Source organism: Impatiens glandulifera, chromosome 4, assembly GCF_907164915.1.
Source record: "Impatiens glandulifera chromosome 4, dImpGla2.1, whole genome shotgun sequence".
In the NCBI taxonomy this organism is placed as follows: domain Eukaryota; kingdom Viridiplantae; phylum Streptophyta; class Magnoliopsida; order Ericales; family Balsaminaceae; genus Impatiens; species Impatiens glandulifera.
The window spans coordinates 45,753,004-45,770,001 of NC_061865.1; the positions used below are offsets into that span (position 1 = coordinate 45,753,004).

Here is a 16,998-nt window from a genome sequence, read left to right on the forward strand (position 1 = left end):
TTGTTTTTTTTTCTATTTTGAAATATTTTAATGAAATAACATTAAGTAGTTTTTCCCAAAAAAATAATCTTCTCACCTATTTTAACCACCAATATCAATTTATTTCCCAATCGACCTCTATTTATTACCTTACTTTCACTTCGACTAATCAAAAATCATCTCATTCCATATTTATCCACCAATAACAATCGATCTCTATTCTCTCGAAACTTTACTTTCACTTCATCAAAAAACTCATTTTCTCACATATTTTATAATATACAACCCAACATTCTTAACCTCACTCTGGCTAACCATACATCTCATTCCACATTTATCCACCCAATTTGACCTCTTATCTCGTTACTTTACTCTCCTTTTGACTAATTAAACATCTCATTTCACATTTACCCACCAATTCATAATCAACCTCTCATCTCGAGACCTTGTTTTTACTTCGTCAAACAACTCATCTTCAAACATATTTTATAATATACAACTCCAAGGAGATTTTTTCAGAAAAAATTGAGGAAACTTTTTTATCCTCAATTCGGCTAACCATCCATCTCAATTCACATTTATCCACACTAATAATAGACCTCTCCTATGTGACCTTACACTTTCATTTCGGTCAAATAACCAGTCTCTAACATCACCAATCTCTTGTACTATTCACTTTGGTCACTAATCCCCAACTGAACTCTTATATCATGACTCATCTCCTCACATATTTTACAATATATATAACATAACCTTTTTATCCTCACTTCAGATAACTAACCATCTCATTCCACATTTATCCACCCTAATCAACCTCTCATATTGTGTGACCTTACATAATTTAATTTCGGTCAAATCAACCATCTCCAATGTTACCAATCTCTTATACCCTCACTTTGACCCATCAATCCCCCAATCAACATCTCATAGCGTGACCTTACTTACTTCGATTAACTAAAGTCATCTCATTCCACATTTTTATCCCACTAATCTCATTTCAAGACTTTATTTTCATTTCGGTCAAACAATTCATCTCCTCACATCTTTTACAATAAACAACTTGCCTTATGTATCATCACTTCGACAGACCAACCCATCTCATTTCACATTTATCCACCCTAATTGGACATCTCATATCGTGACCTTAACAATATCATTCGCATTCAACTATCTCCACCCTTCAATAAACCAACGTTTTTATTTCACATATTAACTATCAATTTTTAATAGTTTAATAATTGTACTTAATGGGATTTGAACCATGGTTTTCATTATGTAACATTAACACTTCAACCACTAAACCATTTAAGATTGTTGATTTATATTTATAATTTTGTGTATGCATATATAATTTATATGATTAAAAATTAAAAAAATACTTATAAATACAATATTTTTATTTTAAAATATTTAATAAATACTTATTATTTTAATATATTTAAACTAAATTTTTATTTTTAAAATTTATTATTAAAATTCACTAAGGTTTATTATATATATATGAATGAATTATTATTATACTATTAATGTTGATTTTTTATTATTGTTTTAAATAAATTTTGAATTATTAATTTTATTTATTTAGATTTATTATTAAAACAAATAATAAAGAAATGTGTTAATTTTTTTTAATAATTAACTAAACTCTCTTTTTCCCATTAAAGTTTATTATTATTATTATTATTATTATTATTATTATTATATATATATATATATATATATATATATATATATATATATATATATATATATATATATATATATATATATATATATATATATATATATATATATATATATATATATGAATGAGTTAAAGGGTTGGTCGAACGATTTTACTTATTTTTGTTATATTGTAAATTTGATACATACATATACAATATTAATTTTATTTTTAACCGTTTAAAGTTTATGGGCGGGTCAACCCACAATCCGACCCAAGTATCTATTTACTCTCACATATATATTCAAATTAATCACAACTCTCGACCTGGTAATCTAGACACTTTGAAATTAAGCATTATTATTATTATTATTATTATATATATATATATATATATATATTAGTTAGTTAGTTAAAAAAATTGAACTTTATTGTTAAGAATGTCTCACGTTAATTAAATTTGGTGTTGAATTTAAAATATAAAGTCTTATTAGTCTAATTGGTTAAATGATTTTACTTGTTTTTGTTAGGTTACTAGCTTGAAACATACGTATCACATTTTTAATTTTAGTTTTAACCGTTTTAAGTTTATCACAAGTATATATTTACTCTCACACACACATATATATTCGGAAACTTTGAAATTAAGCATTATTATATATATAGATTAGCTAGTTAAAAAGTTGAACTTATATGGTTAAGAATGTCCCACAATTATCAAATTTTGTGTTGAATTTAAAATACCCTAATTGGTTAAATGGTTTTACCTTGCAAGTTCGAAACATACATATATCATTTTTAATTTTATTATTAACCGTTTTAAGTTTATGTGCATGTCAACTAGGGGTGGCCAAAAATCTGATCCGAAAGATCCGATCCGTTGATCCGGCCGATCTGATCCGAAAAAATCCGTATTCGATGGATCGGATTCGGATATCGATCCGATCCGATATTTTTACCGGATTTCTGGATCGGATACGGATCGGGCAAAAAAGATTTCGGATATCTGAAGTCGATCCGGTCATTTTTAAAATTTATTAAATAAACAAACCCAAACAAAAATATAATTAAATAAATACAAACTCAACCAAAAATCTCTCTCTTCCTATATTTTCCTTAATGTTTCTTTTTACAAACCCAAATAAAAATATTATTAAACAATTACAAACTAAACAAAAATCTATCTCTTCCTTTCTTTTCTTTACAAACCCAAACAAAAATACAAAATCTCCCTCTTTCTTATGTTTTCTCTCATTTTCCTTTAGAAACCCAAACAAAATTATGTCTCTTTCATTTGTTTTTCTTCCCATTTCCCTTTAGATATGTTCTCAAATCGTCATTATTCATAATTGAAATCCTTAATAGAACAATTTCAATTTTCTAGCATATGAAAAAAATTAAAATATGAAAAAAAATCGGATCAGCGGGTATCCGGCTGGCCGATCCAATCCGATCTAGTATTTTCGGATCGGATAGTGGTCGGATACCGGATCGGATACGTATCGCAATTTTTGAAAAAAATAAAAGCGGATATCCGATCCGAAATACCGGATCGTATCCGATCCATAGGTTTGGCCACCCCTAATGTCAACCCACAATTCGACTAAAATATTTATTTATTCTCACATATATATTCAAATTAAGCACAACTTTCGACCCGACAATCCAGACATTTTAAAATTAAGCATTATTATATATACTGATTGACGGACTATTTTTTTTATAATATATATAATTGTACATATTAAGGAATAGGTTCATGGCTATAGGCTTAAGGTGTAGGGTTTTTCAAAAGAATAAATATGGTTTTTCCAAAATAAATTAAATATAAATAATTATATTGATAAATTTATTGTCTTTGTAGATGTGACTAGGTATAATAGTTTTATTTTCAAGTATTTTAGAAATTTTAATATTTCCCTTTATAAAAGAAAATCTGAAAGAATATCATAAATTACAACAAAGATTGTGTAAATCAGTAAGCAAAAAGGCAATAATTTACAAAATTTCACACTGTTTCTTTAGAATCTATAAAAAGACTCTATAGGAACCTCTCTTCCAACCTTAAGTAAGACAAAAAAAAACATCTCCTAAAATGATGCAAACAGGATCAAATTCATTTGTTGCATGTTTTCTTCAATTATGTGCAATTTATGTTATTCTCCTTACATGCACCAATGCAAGTGGCCAAGATCCAAAAGTACACATCTATTCTCTTATCAATTTTTAATATGTTGACCAATATATAATTTCTCAGGCCTGTTGGCATGATATAATAATAAATAATTTGTAAATCATTTATATGACAAGAGATTTAGACTAAAAGATATATCCCTCTAAAGTCATGTTCAATTCTCTAGAGATTAATGTGATATACTATTATAATCCTTCAAAAAGGTTTTAAAAATTAGGCCTTAGTTATGCTCATCTCTTTATCTCATTTCAATTTTTAAGTTGCATAATAAGTATGTATTCTTACAGCATATAAACATTTTCATTAAATCAATGTTTATAATTCTAAATTCAATGGTTTATATGTGCCTAAATAACTGCTAGAAGAAAGACTAGTGTTTGAGAAAAGAAAATTCGATAAGGTAAAAAAGAGTTTTAACAAACAAGCACATTAATATATATTTTTTTCTTTTGATAGTAATATGTAGCAAGACTATTAAAATCTCGAGTTAACTCTAAATTTTTTTTTAATTTTACGATTTTAAAGAACGTTAACGAGTCTGATTTTTAAGTATACACTTAAATAGATAAAATCTTACCATTTTAAATTTACATTAATAATAATATTTTACGAATTTATAAATAATTTTAATTTTACGATTTTACGTTAAAATTTATAAATTTATATTTAAAATTAAAAATTAATTATTATTTATTCAAATAAATTAATTAATATAATTAATTTTGTAAATATAATTATTTATAGTATTATTTATTTATTATTAATTTTATATTTAAATAATTAAGTTTTTAAAATTGGTTAGGTATAAAATATTTAATTATTTTTCCGAAAAAATTATATTTAATTATATATAAAAATAATAATAATAATAATAATATATAACTAATATTTTTTCAAATTAAACTTTTACGATTTTAAGTAACTCTGGATTTTACGAGTTTATAATTGGTCTACGATTTTACGTAAACTCTCGATTTTGACAATGTCTAATTAAATTGCACAAATGAAAGCCCGGACTATTCATGGTTTTAGCAATCCCTAGAGTTGTACCATTTATTTTAAAAAAATTGTTACTAAGCTTAACTATTTAGTTTGGGAATAATTGTACCTAACACTTATTATTTATTATTTATGGAAGATTATTCTTTGTAAAACCCATTGGAATTTTCAAGAAGATATTGTAAAGTAATGACATTTATATTACCAATTAATGCCACATTCTTTCAACTGCAAGTTATTTTCGATAAATCAAACATACCCTATTTAAAATGTGATTTGAATAAACCTCGTAAATATCACATATCATTTATAATAGCTGTCCCAAAACTTATTAGAGGGTGAAATATTGGGGTAAGTGAGCACTTGAGTAGGGTCCTAGTAAGTGGATCCTTTTCCCTATAGAGTTTGTACTTTGAGTTACAATTTATATTTTCTTTATATTAGAAAAAATTTAACCAAATTCTTTATAACATAAATAATATAATAAATCAACATAAGCTAATTAAATTTATAATTAAATGAGAAAAATGTAAATATGAATAACAATATAATATTGTAATAAAAGAAAATTTGAAAGGTAGAATATATTGGTGGAAATGTAATCCTTTGTATTATTTTACTTTATAAAGTTTAATTTGAATGCAATATAGAGCAATAAATACTAAAATTGTCTCATTCCCTGTCTAGAGAAATATCACCTTAAATTATTCTATTAGACTCGAACAAAGATAAAATATATTTAAATAGTCATTCAAATCTTCTTACCAACTATTGTTGTTATACACACTAACATATTTATTATTTTATTCAGGAGTATATAGTCTACATGGGAGACTTTAAACTAACATTGGGCATTCCTCCACCTATTTTGCATTCAAGATTTCTCAAAAATGCTCTTGGCGTGTAATATATCACTACTGTCATTTTTTCAGCAACTTGTTTTTTTCCTTCTCATTATTACTTATTAATACAAACAATTTCAAATATTTGATTAAAAGGATTATTGCTTACTTATTCTGAAGTTAAATTTTTTTTTGAGCAGGAATACTTCTGCGACAATTATATATAGTTACAAGAATAATTTCAATTGTTTTCTTGCCCTATTAAAAAATGACGAAGTTCAACGAATATCTTGTAAGATAATCAATTAGTTCTCAATGATATATAATTTTTTTATAAAATTATTTATATGACCATATATATTAATTGATTTAATTAATTATCAGCAATGAAAGGAGTTGTATCCGTGTTTCCTAATAGAAACAATGACATGCTTACGACAAGATCATGGGACTTCATAAATTTTCCTGAATCGATCAAAAGAAACACAGTTGAGAGCAACATCATTGTTGCGGTAATAGATTCCGGAATTTGGCCAGAGTCTATAAGTTTTCAAAATTCAAGATTTAGTTTCCTTTGGCGTCCACCAAATAAATGGAAAGGCTCATGTAGTAGTGGACTAACCAATTTCACTTGTAATAAGTAAGATGTTTTTTTTTATATAAATTTAATTTAATAAAAATATAATAACATATTATGATTGCATGCATGCAGCAAAATCATTGGAGCAAGGTATTACAAAAAGAATGGTCACTTCTCCACAGAGGATGATCAATCTCCAAGAGACACCATTGGTCATGGAACTTATATGGCCTCAATAATTGCGGGCAACATTGATAAATCAGCAAGTTTTTTTGGCCTAGGTACAGGTACAGCTCGAGGCGGTGTTCCATCTTCGCTAATTGCCGCATATAAAGTATGTTGGTCCTCTGGTTGCGACGATGCTGATATCATTGCAGCATTCGCTGATGCAATCACAGATGGCGTAGACATAATATCAATTTCAATGGGAGATGAAAATCCTATAAGTTATTTTACGAATTCTTTATCTATTGGGAGTTTTAAAGCAATGAGAAACGGAATTTTAACGATAGTGCCAACAGGAAATAAGGGTCCCAAACCTTCAAGTTTAGTGAATGTTTTTCCATGGGTACTTTCAGTCGGAGCAAGCACTATTGATCGAAACTTCATTAACAATATACAAATGGGTAGTGGTATGGTTGTTAAGGTAAATTAAAGTTTTTCACTACCATTTATTCTTGTTTAAGCAAAGCATGCATACAATGATTTTTATTGATTTGATTATTCATTTGTCTTACTAACACAGGGAGTTTCAATAAATATGTTTGATTCATCTAATTACTACCCTATGGTGTATGGTTCTGATGTGCCAAATAAAATAATGAATGTTTCCATGAACGTATCTAGGTATTACACAATGATCCCTTGAGTTCCATGATCCTAAACATCATACATTGAGTTCCATGAGCCATTTTAGTTTGTTATATATTAGTATTGATAATCTAATTGCCAATTAATTTAAATAATTTTGTTGTAATAGTGTTATTGGTCTCATAACTGCAGAACGTGCCAAAGAAACTCACTCGATACTACATTGGTAAAGGATAAAATTGTCATTTGTGACGAATATAATATAGGGACAGAAGCTCTTTCTGTTGGTGCAGCTGGTATGGTGATACGAGCTCGTGAAAGAAAAGATGACTCTGAAGCATTTGTCCTCCCCACAACTTATGTTATCGGAAATCAGATCAACCGAATGAGTGACTATTATATGAGATTAAGAGCGTTGAATATGTAATATTTAAGTTGTTCTAAAATTATATGTATATTATAATTTTGTTCATTTATTGATTTTTATTATTATTATTATTAAGCAGGACTCCAACTGCTGTAATATTCAAGACTACAGAAGGTCTTGATGCTTCGTCACCATATATTGGATCCTTCTCATCTAGGGGACCGAATCTTTTAACACCTGAAATCCTGAAGGTTTGATATATTTTTCACTTGTTCTTCACTTTTGTCCCTTAACTTTACTCTAATATAAAAGATGAATCCTCCCAATATTTGTAAGAATTATTTTACCTTAAAAATGGTCCATCTAATAATATTAAAATAGCAATTAAAATTACAATTATCTTATAATAAATTATAACAATGTTTCTCCTTATCTTGTAGCCGGATTTGTGTGCGCCTGGTGTTCATATCTTGGCAGCATGGACACCTTTGAATTCTCCTACTAAGGAACAAATTGATAAGAGAAGGTCACCATATAACATTTTATCGGGCACTTCCATGGCATCTTCACATGTTGCAGCTGCAGCGGCTTATGTCAAATCTTTTAATCCATCATGGTCTCCGGCCGCTATAAAATCCGCTCTTATTACCACGGGTATATATATATCATTAATAATTTAAGAAGTGTAATCAAAATACTTTTCATTCTATACAATTGTTAAATTTAAAATATTCATTTGCAGCCTCAAAGATGAGTGAAACAACAACTCCTGATGCAGAATTTGCTTACGGAGCAGGCCAAATAAACATTGCTAGTGCCATAAGTCCCGGCCTTGTATATGATGCCGAAATAGATGATTATGTGCGGTTCTTGTGTGGGCAAGGCTACACAAATGAGCAATTGTATCTTCTTACAAGTGAACATACTTCTTGCACCACTTATGGGAGTACAATTTCTTCAAATCTAAATATGCCTTCATTTTCTATCCCTGTTTCTCGTTCAACTAGATTTAATGTCACCATGACTAGAAAAATTACCAATGTGGGAACGGAATCATTTACTTACGAAGCCGTGATTTCGTCTCCGCCGTCAGTACAAATAAGAGTGGTTCCCAACAAACTTTTATTTTATAAGGTTGGAACAACTGTACAATTCACAATGATTGTAGAGGGAATCCTTACTAGAGAGAACATGGTTTCCGCATCTTTGTCTTGGATAGGTCCCCAAAACACAGTGAGAAGTCCTATTGTTGTTTTTGTTAGAGAACAACCATGATGATATGACATGGAAAATCCTCGTAATAAACATCTTTCCTATAGTATATAAATAAGGATTAGATGAAAGAGACTAATGAGTTCTAGAATAAGAATTGTTTTACAGAGAATTTGTGTGTGTTATCGTCCTAATAATATAATTGAGGTTGTTTTACTCTAAATATTAAGATTTCTTTATTTCCATCCTTTTTATATATATAGTTGAATTGAGGTTACTATATATGATTGTACTCATTTTCTATATATACATAAATTCTTACCCATAAAAAAATGTTTCGGGCGTTCCTTCAGTATTTAACGAGGTGAAATACTTTCCAAATAACTATAAGAATTAAAAATATTTGCTAAATAATAATAAGAAGTATAGAATAAATAAATAAAACGTCCTCCGCCATTATTATGTCTACGAATAAAGTAATAAAAGCGTATAAATGAATAAGAAAAAAGTGAATGAGCTCTTTTATTATTGATTGATTTAAAACATATTAATATTTTAATCCTGCCACTGAATTTGACACCATTTCTTATTTAGTCAGTCAAATGAAGGATGGGTTGGTTATTTGATTGAACTCCCGACAATGTAATAAAAAAAAACAGCCGGTTCAGAAGTTGGAAGCTCATAAGTCTTTTTGGGTTAGACGGTTCAGAAGTTAGAAGATTATATAAATCCTTTTGGGTTAGATAAGGGTATGGTTGTCTTATTAGAAAAAGACTCTTGAACTGTACTTGTTCTTCTATATAATCTTATCAAATTATATTTAAAAGTCATATATTATACACTTGTAGAGACAATAAGATCTCTTCTTTTGTTTCGTGTTTAATATTTGATTATAGTGAAGTTTTTTTTGGATAAAAGTCATGTGGTTTTAATCCTTCATTTGAGGAGGTTTTCACGTTAAATTTTTGGTGTTATTATTTTATATATATTTCTTTTTATGTTTGTTGTTCTCCCTCCTAAAGATTCAATCAAGCGGGGAATAGTTTATTATCACAAGTGTGATTATTCGCTTTATCCTAACATAGTGGTATTAGAGTTTGGTTCTAAACGTTTTTATTTTTTGATATGTTTATGGAGATTAACACAAACATAATGATTTTTCTGAATAGCTAAAACTATCATATTTGGAAGGGTAAAATGAAAGATCTTCTATTTGTGAAGTCTTTGCATTTACCTATTTTTGGTAGTGAGAAACTCTTATCTAAATCTGATGAGGAATGGGCTTTTGAGCATAAACAGGTATATGGTTTCATTCGTCAATTTATTAAAGAGAATATTTATAAGCACATACAGCATGAGACAAATGCACCTACTTTGTGGAGTAAGCTTGAGAATTTGTATGTTTCAAAGATAGGAAGTAACAAATTATTTTTGCTCCAAAAGATTATTCATTTGAGATATAGTGATAGTGCTTTATGCCTAATCACTTGAATGAGTTCAGGGTGTTCTTGATTAGATGTTAGGCATGAGAATAAACTTTGAAGACAATGTTCAAGGCTTTGGTTATTAACTACTCTACCCAATTAATGGGAAACTTTTAAAGTTTCTCTTTGTAACTCTGTTTCTAATGGTGCAGTAACATTTGAGATGGTCAAAAGTAGTGTCTTAAATGAATAATTGAGACGAAAATCTCAAGTTTCTTCATCAAAGTCAAATGTGTTTGTTGCTGAAAATCGGGGAAGATATAATAGTAGAGGTGAGAAAGATAAGTCATGACATAAGAGTCGGAACAAGTCTAAGTCAAAATACAAGCCAACTGAATGTTACCATTTGTGGTAAAAGTGGACACATGAAAAAGAGTTGTTACAAGCTTAGAAATGAAGCGAACGGATTTAAGAAAAAGAAAGATGATTGAGAATATTGCATCTCAACAACTACTTATGATCTCTTCATTGTTCACGACAAGAATACAATTAATCTTGTATGAGATGAGTCAACTTGGGTGTTTGACACAAGAGTTGTCATACATGTTACGCCTAAGAAAGATTATTTTAAATCTTATACTTTTGGTAATTTTGGAGTATTGAAGATAGGTAATGATGTCTTATGTAATGTTATTGGTATTGGCAATGTTTTCCTAGAATATATTAATGGGTCGAAGTTGTTTCTTAAAGATGTTCAACATGCTCCAGACTTGAGGTTGAATTTGATTTTAACTGGAAAGTTTGATGATGATAGTTTCTTAAGCTCTTTTGGTTCTGAAAAATGAAAACTTTCGAAAGGTAACCTCATTGTAGGTCGAGGAGATAAGTTTTTAAATTTATATTTAATGAAATCTTTGATAAATAAAGATAATGTGAATGTTGTACGAAGTAAAAAAACTTCCAAGTTATGGCACCGGAGACTTGGTCACATTAGTGAAAATGAGTTGAATTTACTACTTAAGAAAAATGCTATTTCAAGTTTTTTTGGGTGAAAAACTATTTCAAGTTTGAGTGAGACAGATTTGAGGAATTGTTCTCATTGTCTTGTGGGAAAGCAAACTCGAGTATCGTTCAAGCATAATCCTTCCTGAAGAAAGTCAGATCTCTTAGAGCTAGTGCATTCAAACTATTGTAGACATTTAAAGGTATAAACTATTAGTGGTACTCTTTTATTGATGATCATTTCAAGAAGCTTGGATCCATGTTTTGAAAACTAAAGATGAAGTTTTAAACAAGTTCAAGGAATTTTATGCTCTTGTTGAAAGAGACACTGGAAAGAAGATCAAGTGCATTCGCAGTGATAATGGTGATGAGTATTGTGGTCCATTTGATGCATACTACAAACAATATAGGATCTGATAAGATAAATTTTTCTTTAAAGACAAAACTTTCTCAAACTTTTCTAAATCTTTTTCAAAAATCCGGCCAAACAAAATTTTAAAACAACCGGCCTACTTCTTACTTCTTACATGGTTTTGAATATTTTAAATAAAATAATCAAAAAGGGAGAAATTGTTAGATAAATTAGACCGGTTAAAATAAGAACTTAACAAAAACTAATTTCCTGTGCAGGAACGGTGACCGGTCAAGAATCTAACCGATCAAGTAATCAAACTGGTTAGAAGAAGAAGCAAAGGATGTATCCAATACCGGAAGTTATCCGGTTAACCTGAAGCTTTGAACAACCGGTAGACATCCTAAACTGAAATGCAGTATCTAACCGAAAAACCGACGAAGAAATTACTTAAAGAAAGAAGTCAAGATTATTAAACTAAGTACAATCTACAAATTGGTGCAAACGAACACTTTAAGTATCTACGGAAGATGATACCAAAGGAATAGACTGTGAAGTTTCCATATCCATACAAGTCTGATTATACTCTGAAGGCTGCAGAAGATTGTCTGAAGAAACAGTTACCATTTTGGTACAAGTCAAAGGTGCAGTTCTCCAGATGCAGGTAATTGGCCAACCGACAACTGCCATATTAAGTAAAAGACAATTGAAGCCGGTCTGCTCCATGCCTTGGAAGCTTAAACCGCAATTAATGCAATGTTGAACCTTTGCTCAACCAATCAGATTCAAGGATTACCCTGAAGGTATCCGTTGAAGAAATATGACCGTTGGCACATTTCACCTATAAAAGAAGGAGCTGGAGAGGAGTAAATGTCGTTCTAGAAGTTACAACAGTTACAAAAAGTTACAAGAGACATCAATTAAGAGTTCCAACAACCCAAGTTACAAGTTGTGTTTATCTCTCTATAAGATTAAAAGCTTAAGTGTGCATTTGAAGTGTGATTACAATTTTGTGAGAATTGTAAGAGTGTTTATCGAGCAATAAATAAGTCTCGATTGTGTAGTGTGGTTGTGTATTCCTTAGTGAATATCTTTCTCGCGGTTTGAGAAGAAGGGGTGACGTAGGAGTTTTATCTCCGAACATCCATACAAAAACATGTGTCTTGTTCTTTACTTTCTGCCGGTTCTACTTTCTAACCGACTCGTACTGTCCTAACCGACTTACATAACTCTAACCGATTCACTAAACCTCAAACCGACCTCCTAATATCCAAACCGATATTCTCCAAAACCTATCTCTATTCATCCTGTGTGTGTTGCTTCAGTCTGAAACAAGCCACTTCCACACTTTAACTTGGTTCAAGGGTTTTTGACAACCTGTGTAGTATTGAAACCGGTGTTAATCTCTAACCAGATTAGCGCCAACCGTTTGAGTGTTGTCAGAAAGTGTTAAACGGCTGGACCCCGATCCGCCATCCGCGATCTAGATCCTAACAATTGGTATTTGAGCAGTTAGTTTCAATACTCAAGCAACCCGAAGCAAGCAAGCATGACTTTCGAGAAGCCTTCAATGCTAGAAGGTGATGATTTCTCCAACTAGAAGATATGCATGCACTTGCACCTAATCACTATGGATGATGAGATGCCGTTCATCCTGTCTGAAGGACCGATAAAGATTGATAAAGATAGAAAGGATTGGACAGCTGAAGATAAGAAGAGAAACAATCTGGATAATCACGCTAAAAACCATATCTTCAAAGGTTTGGACAGAAATACTTTTTATAAGGCCATAGATTTCAAAACCTCAAAGGAAGTATGGGAAACAGTGATTCAACTTCATGAGGGAAATGAAAGAACCAGGGAAAACAAGATAATGGTGGCTACCCAGAAGTTTGAAAACATCAAAATGAAGCCAGGAGAAACCATGAGGGAGTACAGTGACCGATTTACAAATGTGGTAAATGAGCTATCAACTCTTGGAAAGAAGTATGATAATAAGGAAAGAATCATCAAAGCGTTAAGATCTCTTCCGAGTGCATGGGACATAAAGACAATAGTGATGAGAGAATCAAACTGCCTAAACAAGATGAAGCTACACGATGTATTCAAAGATCTGAAGGCATATGCGTTTGAAATGAGATCCAGGATCGAAGATGAAGCATCAGCCTCAACTGATACTAAGGCACTAGTCACATCTATAGAACCTGTAGCTGCTGCACCGATCAAATCCGCTAAACAATTCACTGAGGATTCAATGGCAATGCTTACACAGAAGTTTGGCAGATTCATGAAGAAAAGCCAACCGACAAACAACAACTAAAACTACGGTGATAAATCTAATGTTAGATGTTATAATTGCAACTGTTTGGGACATTTCAGGTGGGAATGCAGAAAACCAAGACGGGATGACCGGAAGCCGGATGATCAGAACCAAAGAAACAACTATTCACAAACCGGTGAAAGGAGGGAAATTCAGAAAGCTCTGATAGCCGATGATGGAGGAAGTTTATGGGCTCACAATGACAGCGATGATGAACTCTCTTGTCTCATGGCAAACGAAGAACAGGTATTTGATTTTTCTTGTGAAGAATTTACTAAAGATGATTTAGTTAATGCACTAAATGACATGGTAGTAGAGTATAAGAATCTATTAACCTTAGTACCAACCCGACTCAACTTTAGAACCGACCCTATAGCACCACCCCGGTCCCCCAATCTTGAAACCGATAGTATTCAACCTGATGAAATCTTAGAAATTGAGGCAGCACCTGAACTATCCTCTGAGACTGAACAGCTCAAGGAGTCAGTTCAAGAGTTGACCGAAGAGGAAGATGCACGAACCAGGTATTGAATAGCCGCATGGAAAAGATCCAGTGAAACGGTGAACTAGATGTCTAAATATCAAAGACATCCCAAATGCAAATTTGGTCTTGGATACAAAGACAACAAATCCGCCAACCGGAACCGTTCCAACGAGATGAAACTCACAAAAGACAATCTTCCCTTTATAAGATTTGTCTAGAGCTCTTCAACCGACAATGAGGAACAACGTGACCCAAAACCGGAAAAAGAAATAATATATGTAAGTCCAACTTACTCGGAATAAAGGCTTCATCCCGAGAGAAGGAAAACCAACCGGCCAACAGGTAAACAAACTGATCCACTATCACATAGAACAAACCAAAAGCCACTACAAAATAAGGCACTTTTAGGACAATAGAAAGATGTCAAGCCAAGTACAGGAAAAAGAATTAGAACCATAACCGGGAAAGTTATCCAACTTATTAAAGTCTGGATACCCAAGGGACTAATCAATCGTGGACCCAAATAAATGTGGGTACCAAATAATTGTAAATATGTGTATTTTGCAGGTTATGAAGAAACGGCTACGAAATTCTGAGTGGTATTTGGACAGCGGTTGTTCTAGACATATGACTAGAAATAATAACCTTCTGACCGGCATCAAAATAGAAACCGGTTCAATGATAGTCTTTGGTGACAACTCAAGAGGTAGAACTGTGGGCAAAGGTAAGATTGTCCATGGTAATTTAACAATTAACAATGTACTTCTAGTTGAAAACCTACATTTTAACCTGCTAAGTATTAGTCAGATGTGTGATGATGGATATATTGTAGAATTTCTTAGACATGCATGCTTAGTTAAAAACTCTCAGGATAGTACACTACTAACCGAAATAGGTTAGGAAACATATACAAGGTATATTGGAAAAATGAAGTGGAGCATCCTGTTTGCATGGTAGCTAAAACTGATCAAACCTGGCTATGGCATAAAAGGTTAAATCATCTAAACCTCAAAACCTTAAACTATATCCGCAATAAAAAGTTAGTTGAAGGAATTCCTGATATAATATTTAATAAGGATAAGGTGTGTCGAGCATGTCAAATGGGTAAACAAACTAAATCAACCTTTAAGAGTAAAAGACACATTCAGTCTAACCGATGTCTAGATCTTCTTCACATGGATTTATTAGGACCGATTAGGGTCACCAGCCTAGTTGGTATGCATTACACTATGGTCGTTATGGATGATTATTCTAGATATACATGGGTCACATTTTTGGCATCTAAAAGTGAAACCACATCCAATTTAATTACACTTCTTAAGCGTTTACAAAATGAAAAATCAACACGTATAAATAACATTAGGAGTGATAGATGAACCGAATTTACAAATAGTACTCTAAATGCATTTCTTGATGAATTCGGCATTAGACACGAGTTGTCTAGTGCCAGAACTCCTCAACAGAACAGACTGGCTGAGAGAAGAAACCGAACTCTCAAGGAAGCCGTAAGGTCTATGATAGCCGACTCAGGTGTTGCTCAGAAATTTTGGGCTGAAGCTATCAACACTACATGCTATACACAAAACCGTTCTTTGATTAACAAATTTCATAACAAAACACCTTATGAAGTATATTTTGATAGAATTCCTAACATTCAGTATCTCAAGATTTTCGGTTGTAAATGTTACATTTACATTAATGGCAAAAACAACTTATCTGATTTTGATGCAAAATCTGATATTGGGATAATGCTAGGATACTTAGCGGTTAGTAAAGCATATAGAGTATATAATACTAGAACCTTAACCATGGAAGAATCTCTTCATGTTGTATTCGATGAATCGGTTGAAAATAACACTGCATCATCCTTTGATCTACACAACAATTTGGAAAATCATAATATCCATTCTGATAGTGAAGATGAGATTCCGATTTTCAGGCGGTTTGTCCATGACCAAATGGGTGTCGTTGAAACTCAGCCGGATCAAGCTGCCACACAGCAGGAAGCTGACACCTCAGTTCAAACTGAGGAAATCGGTCGGTCTAACACAATTGCTCAGCCTACCGATATGTCTAGCCTTGATCAAACAAACAGTGATTTGGTAGATATTCATAAGTCGAATCTCAAAAGGAACACAAATCATCCTCCTGAGCTTATTATAGGTGACCCTTCAAAACCCATCCAAACTAGGCGACAAAAACTGGAGGAATACTTTAATTCCGCTTTCATATCCTAGATTGAGCCGAAAAAGGTGGATGAAGCACTGTTGGATCCGGATTGGATCTTAGCAATGCAAGAAGAGTTAAACCAGTTTGAGAGTAATAAAGTCTGGTATCTAGTCCCTAGACCGAAAGATCTACCGGTCATAGGAACAAGATGAGTATTCAGAAATGAACTCAATGAAGACGGTTTGGTTACGAGGAACAAAGCTAGATTAGTGGCACAAGGATACAAACAGGAAGAAGGCATTGATTTTGAAGAATCATTTTCTCCTGTAGCTAGAATTAAAGCCATTAGAATTTTTCTAGTCTTTGCTGCTTTCAAAAATTTTAAAATATTCCAAATGGATGTTAAAAGTGCATTTTAAATGGTGATGTTAGGATCTAGGTCGCGGCTGGGGAATCGGGGTCTAGCCGGTTAGCGCGTCTCACATAAAAATTGGTGATTAATCCGGTTAGAGATTAACACCGGGGTTTCAATACCACACAAACTATCACAAACCCTTGAACCGAGTTCAAGCGCGGAAGTGGTTTGTTTCAGGTTGAAGTA

The 16,998-nt window shown here is 31.8% G+C and overlaps 1 protein-coding gene across 1 annotated transcript; it reads left to right on the plus strand.

Annotated features, from left to right (window-relative positions):
• The first annotated feature begins 6,063 nt into the window (after window positions 1-6,063).
• On the plus strand, window positions 6,064-8,709 carry LOC124935224 (cucumisin-like). The gene is made up of 7 exons (XM_047475670.1): window positions 6,064-6,317; window positions 6,390-6,903; window positions 7,003-7,103; window positions 7,260-7,490; window positions 7,574-7,685; window positions 7,875-8,088; window positions 8,177-8,709. Exons 1-7 carry the CDS (start codon window positions 6,064-6,066, stop codon window positions 8,707-8,709), a joined length of 1,959 nt encoding a protein of 652 aa, XP_047331626.1.
• Window positions 8,710-16,998: the final 8,289 nt, after the last annotated feature.

What these genes read in the sequence shown, in the direction of transcription:
- LOC124935224 (XM_047475670.1), top strand. Translation starts at nt 6,064, where the DNA reads ATGAAAGGAGTTGTATCCGTGTTTCCTAATAGAAACAATGACATGCTT. An exon ending in GTAGTGGTATGGTTGTTAAG is followed by an intron (nt 6,904 to 7,002) that starts GTAAATTAAAGT and finishes TTACTAACACAG; the next exon opens with GGAGTTTCAATAAATATGTT. An exon ending in TAACACCTGAAATCCTGAAG is followed by an intron (nt 7,686 to 7,874) that starts GTTTGATATATT and finishes CTTATCTTGTAG; the next exon opens with CCGGATTTGTGTGCGCCTGG.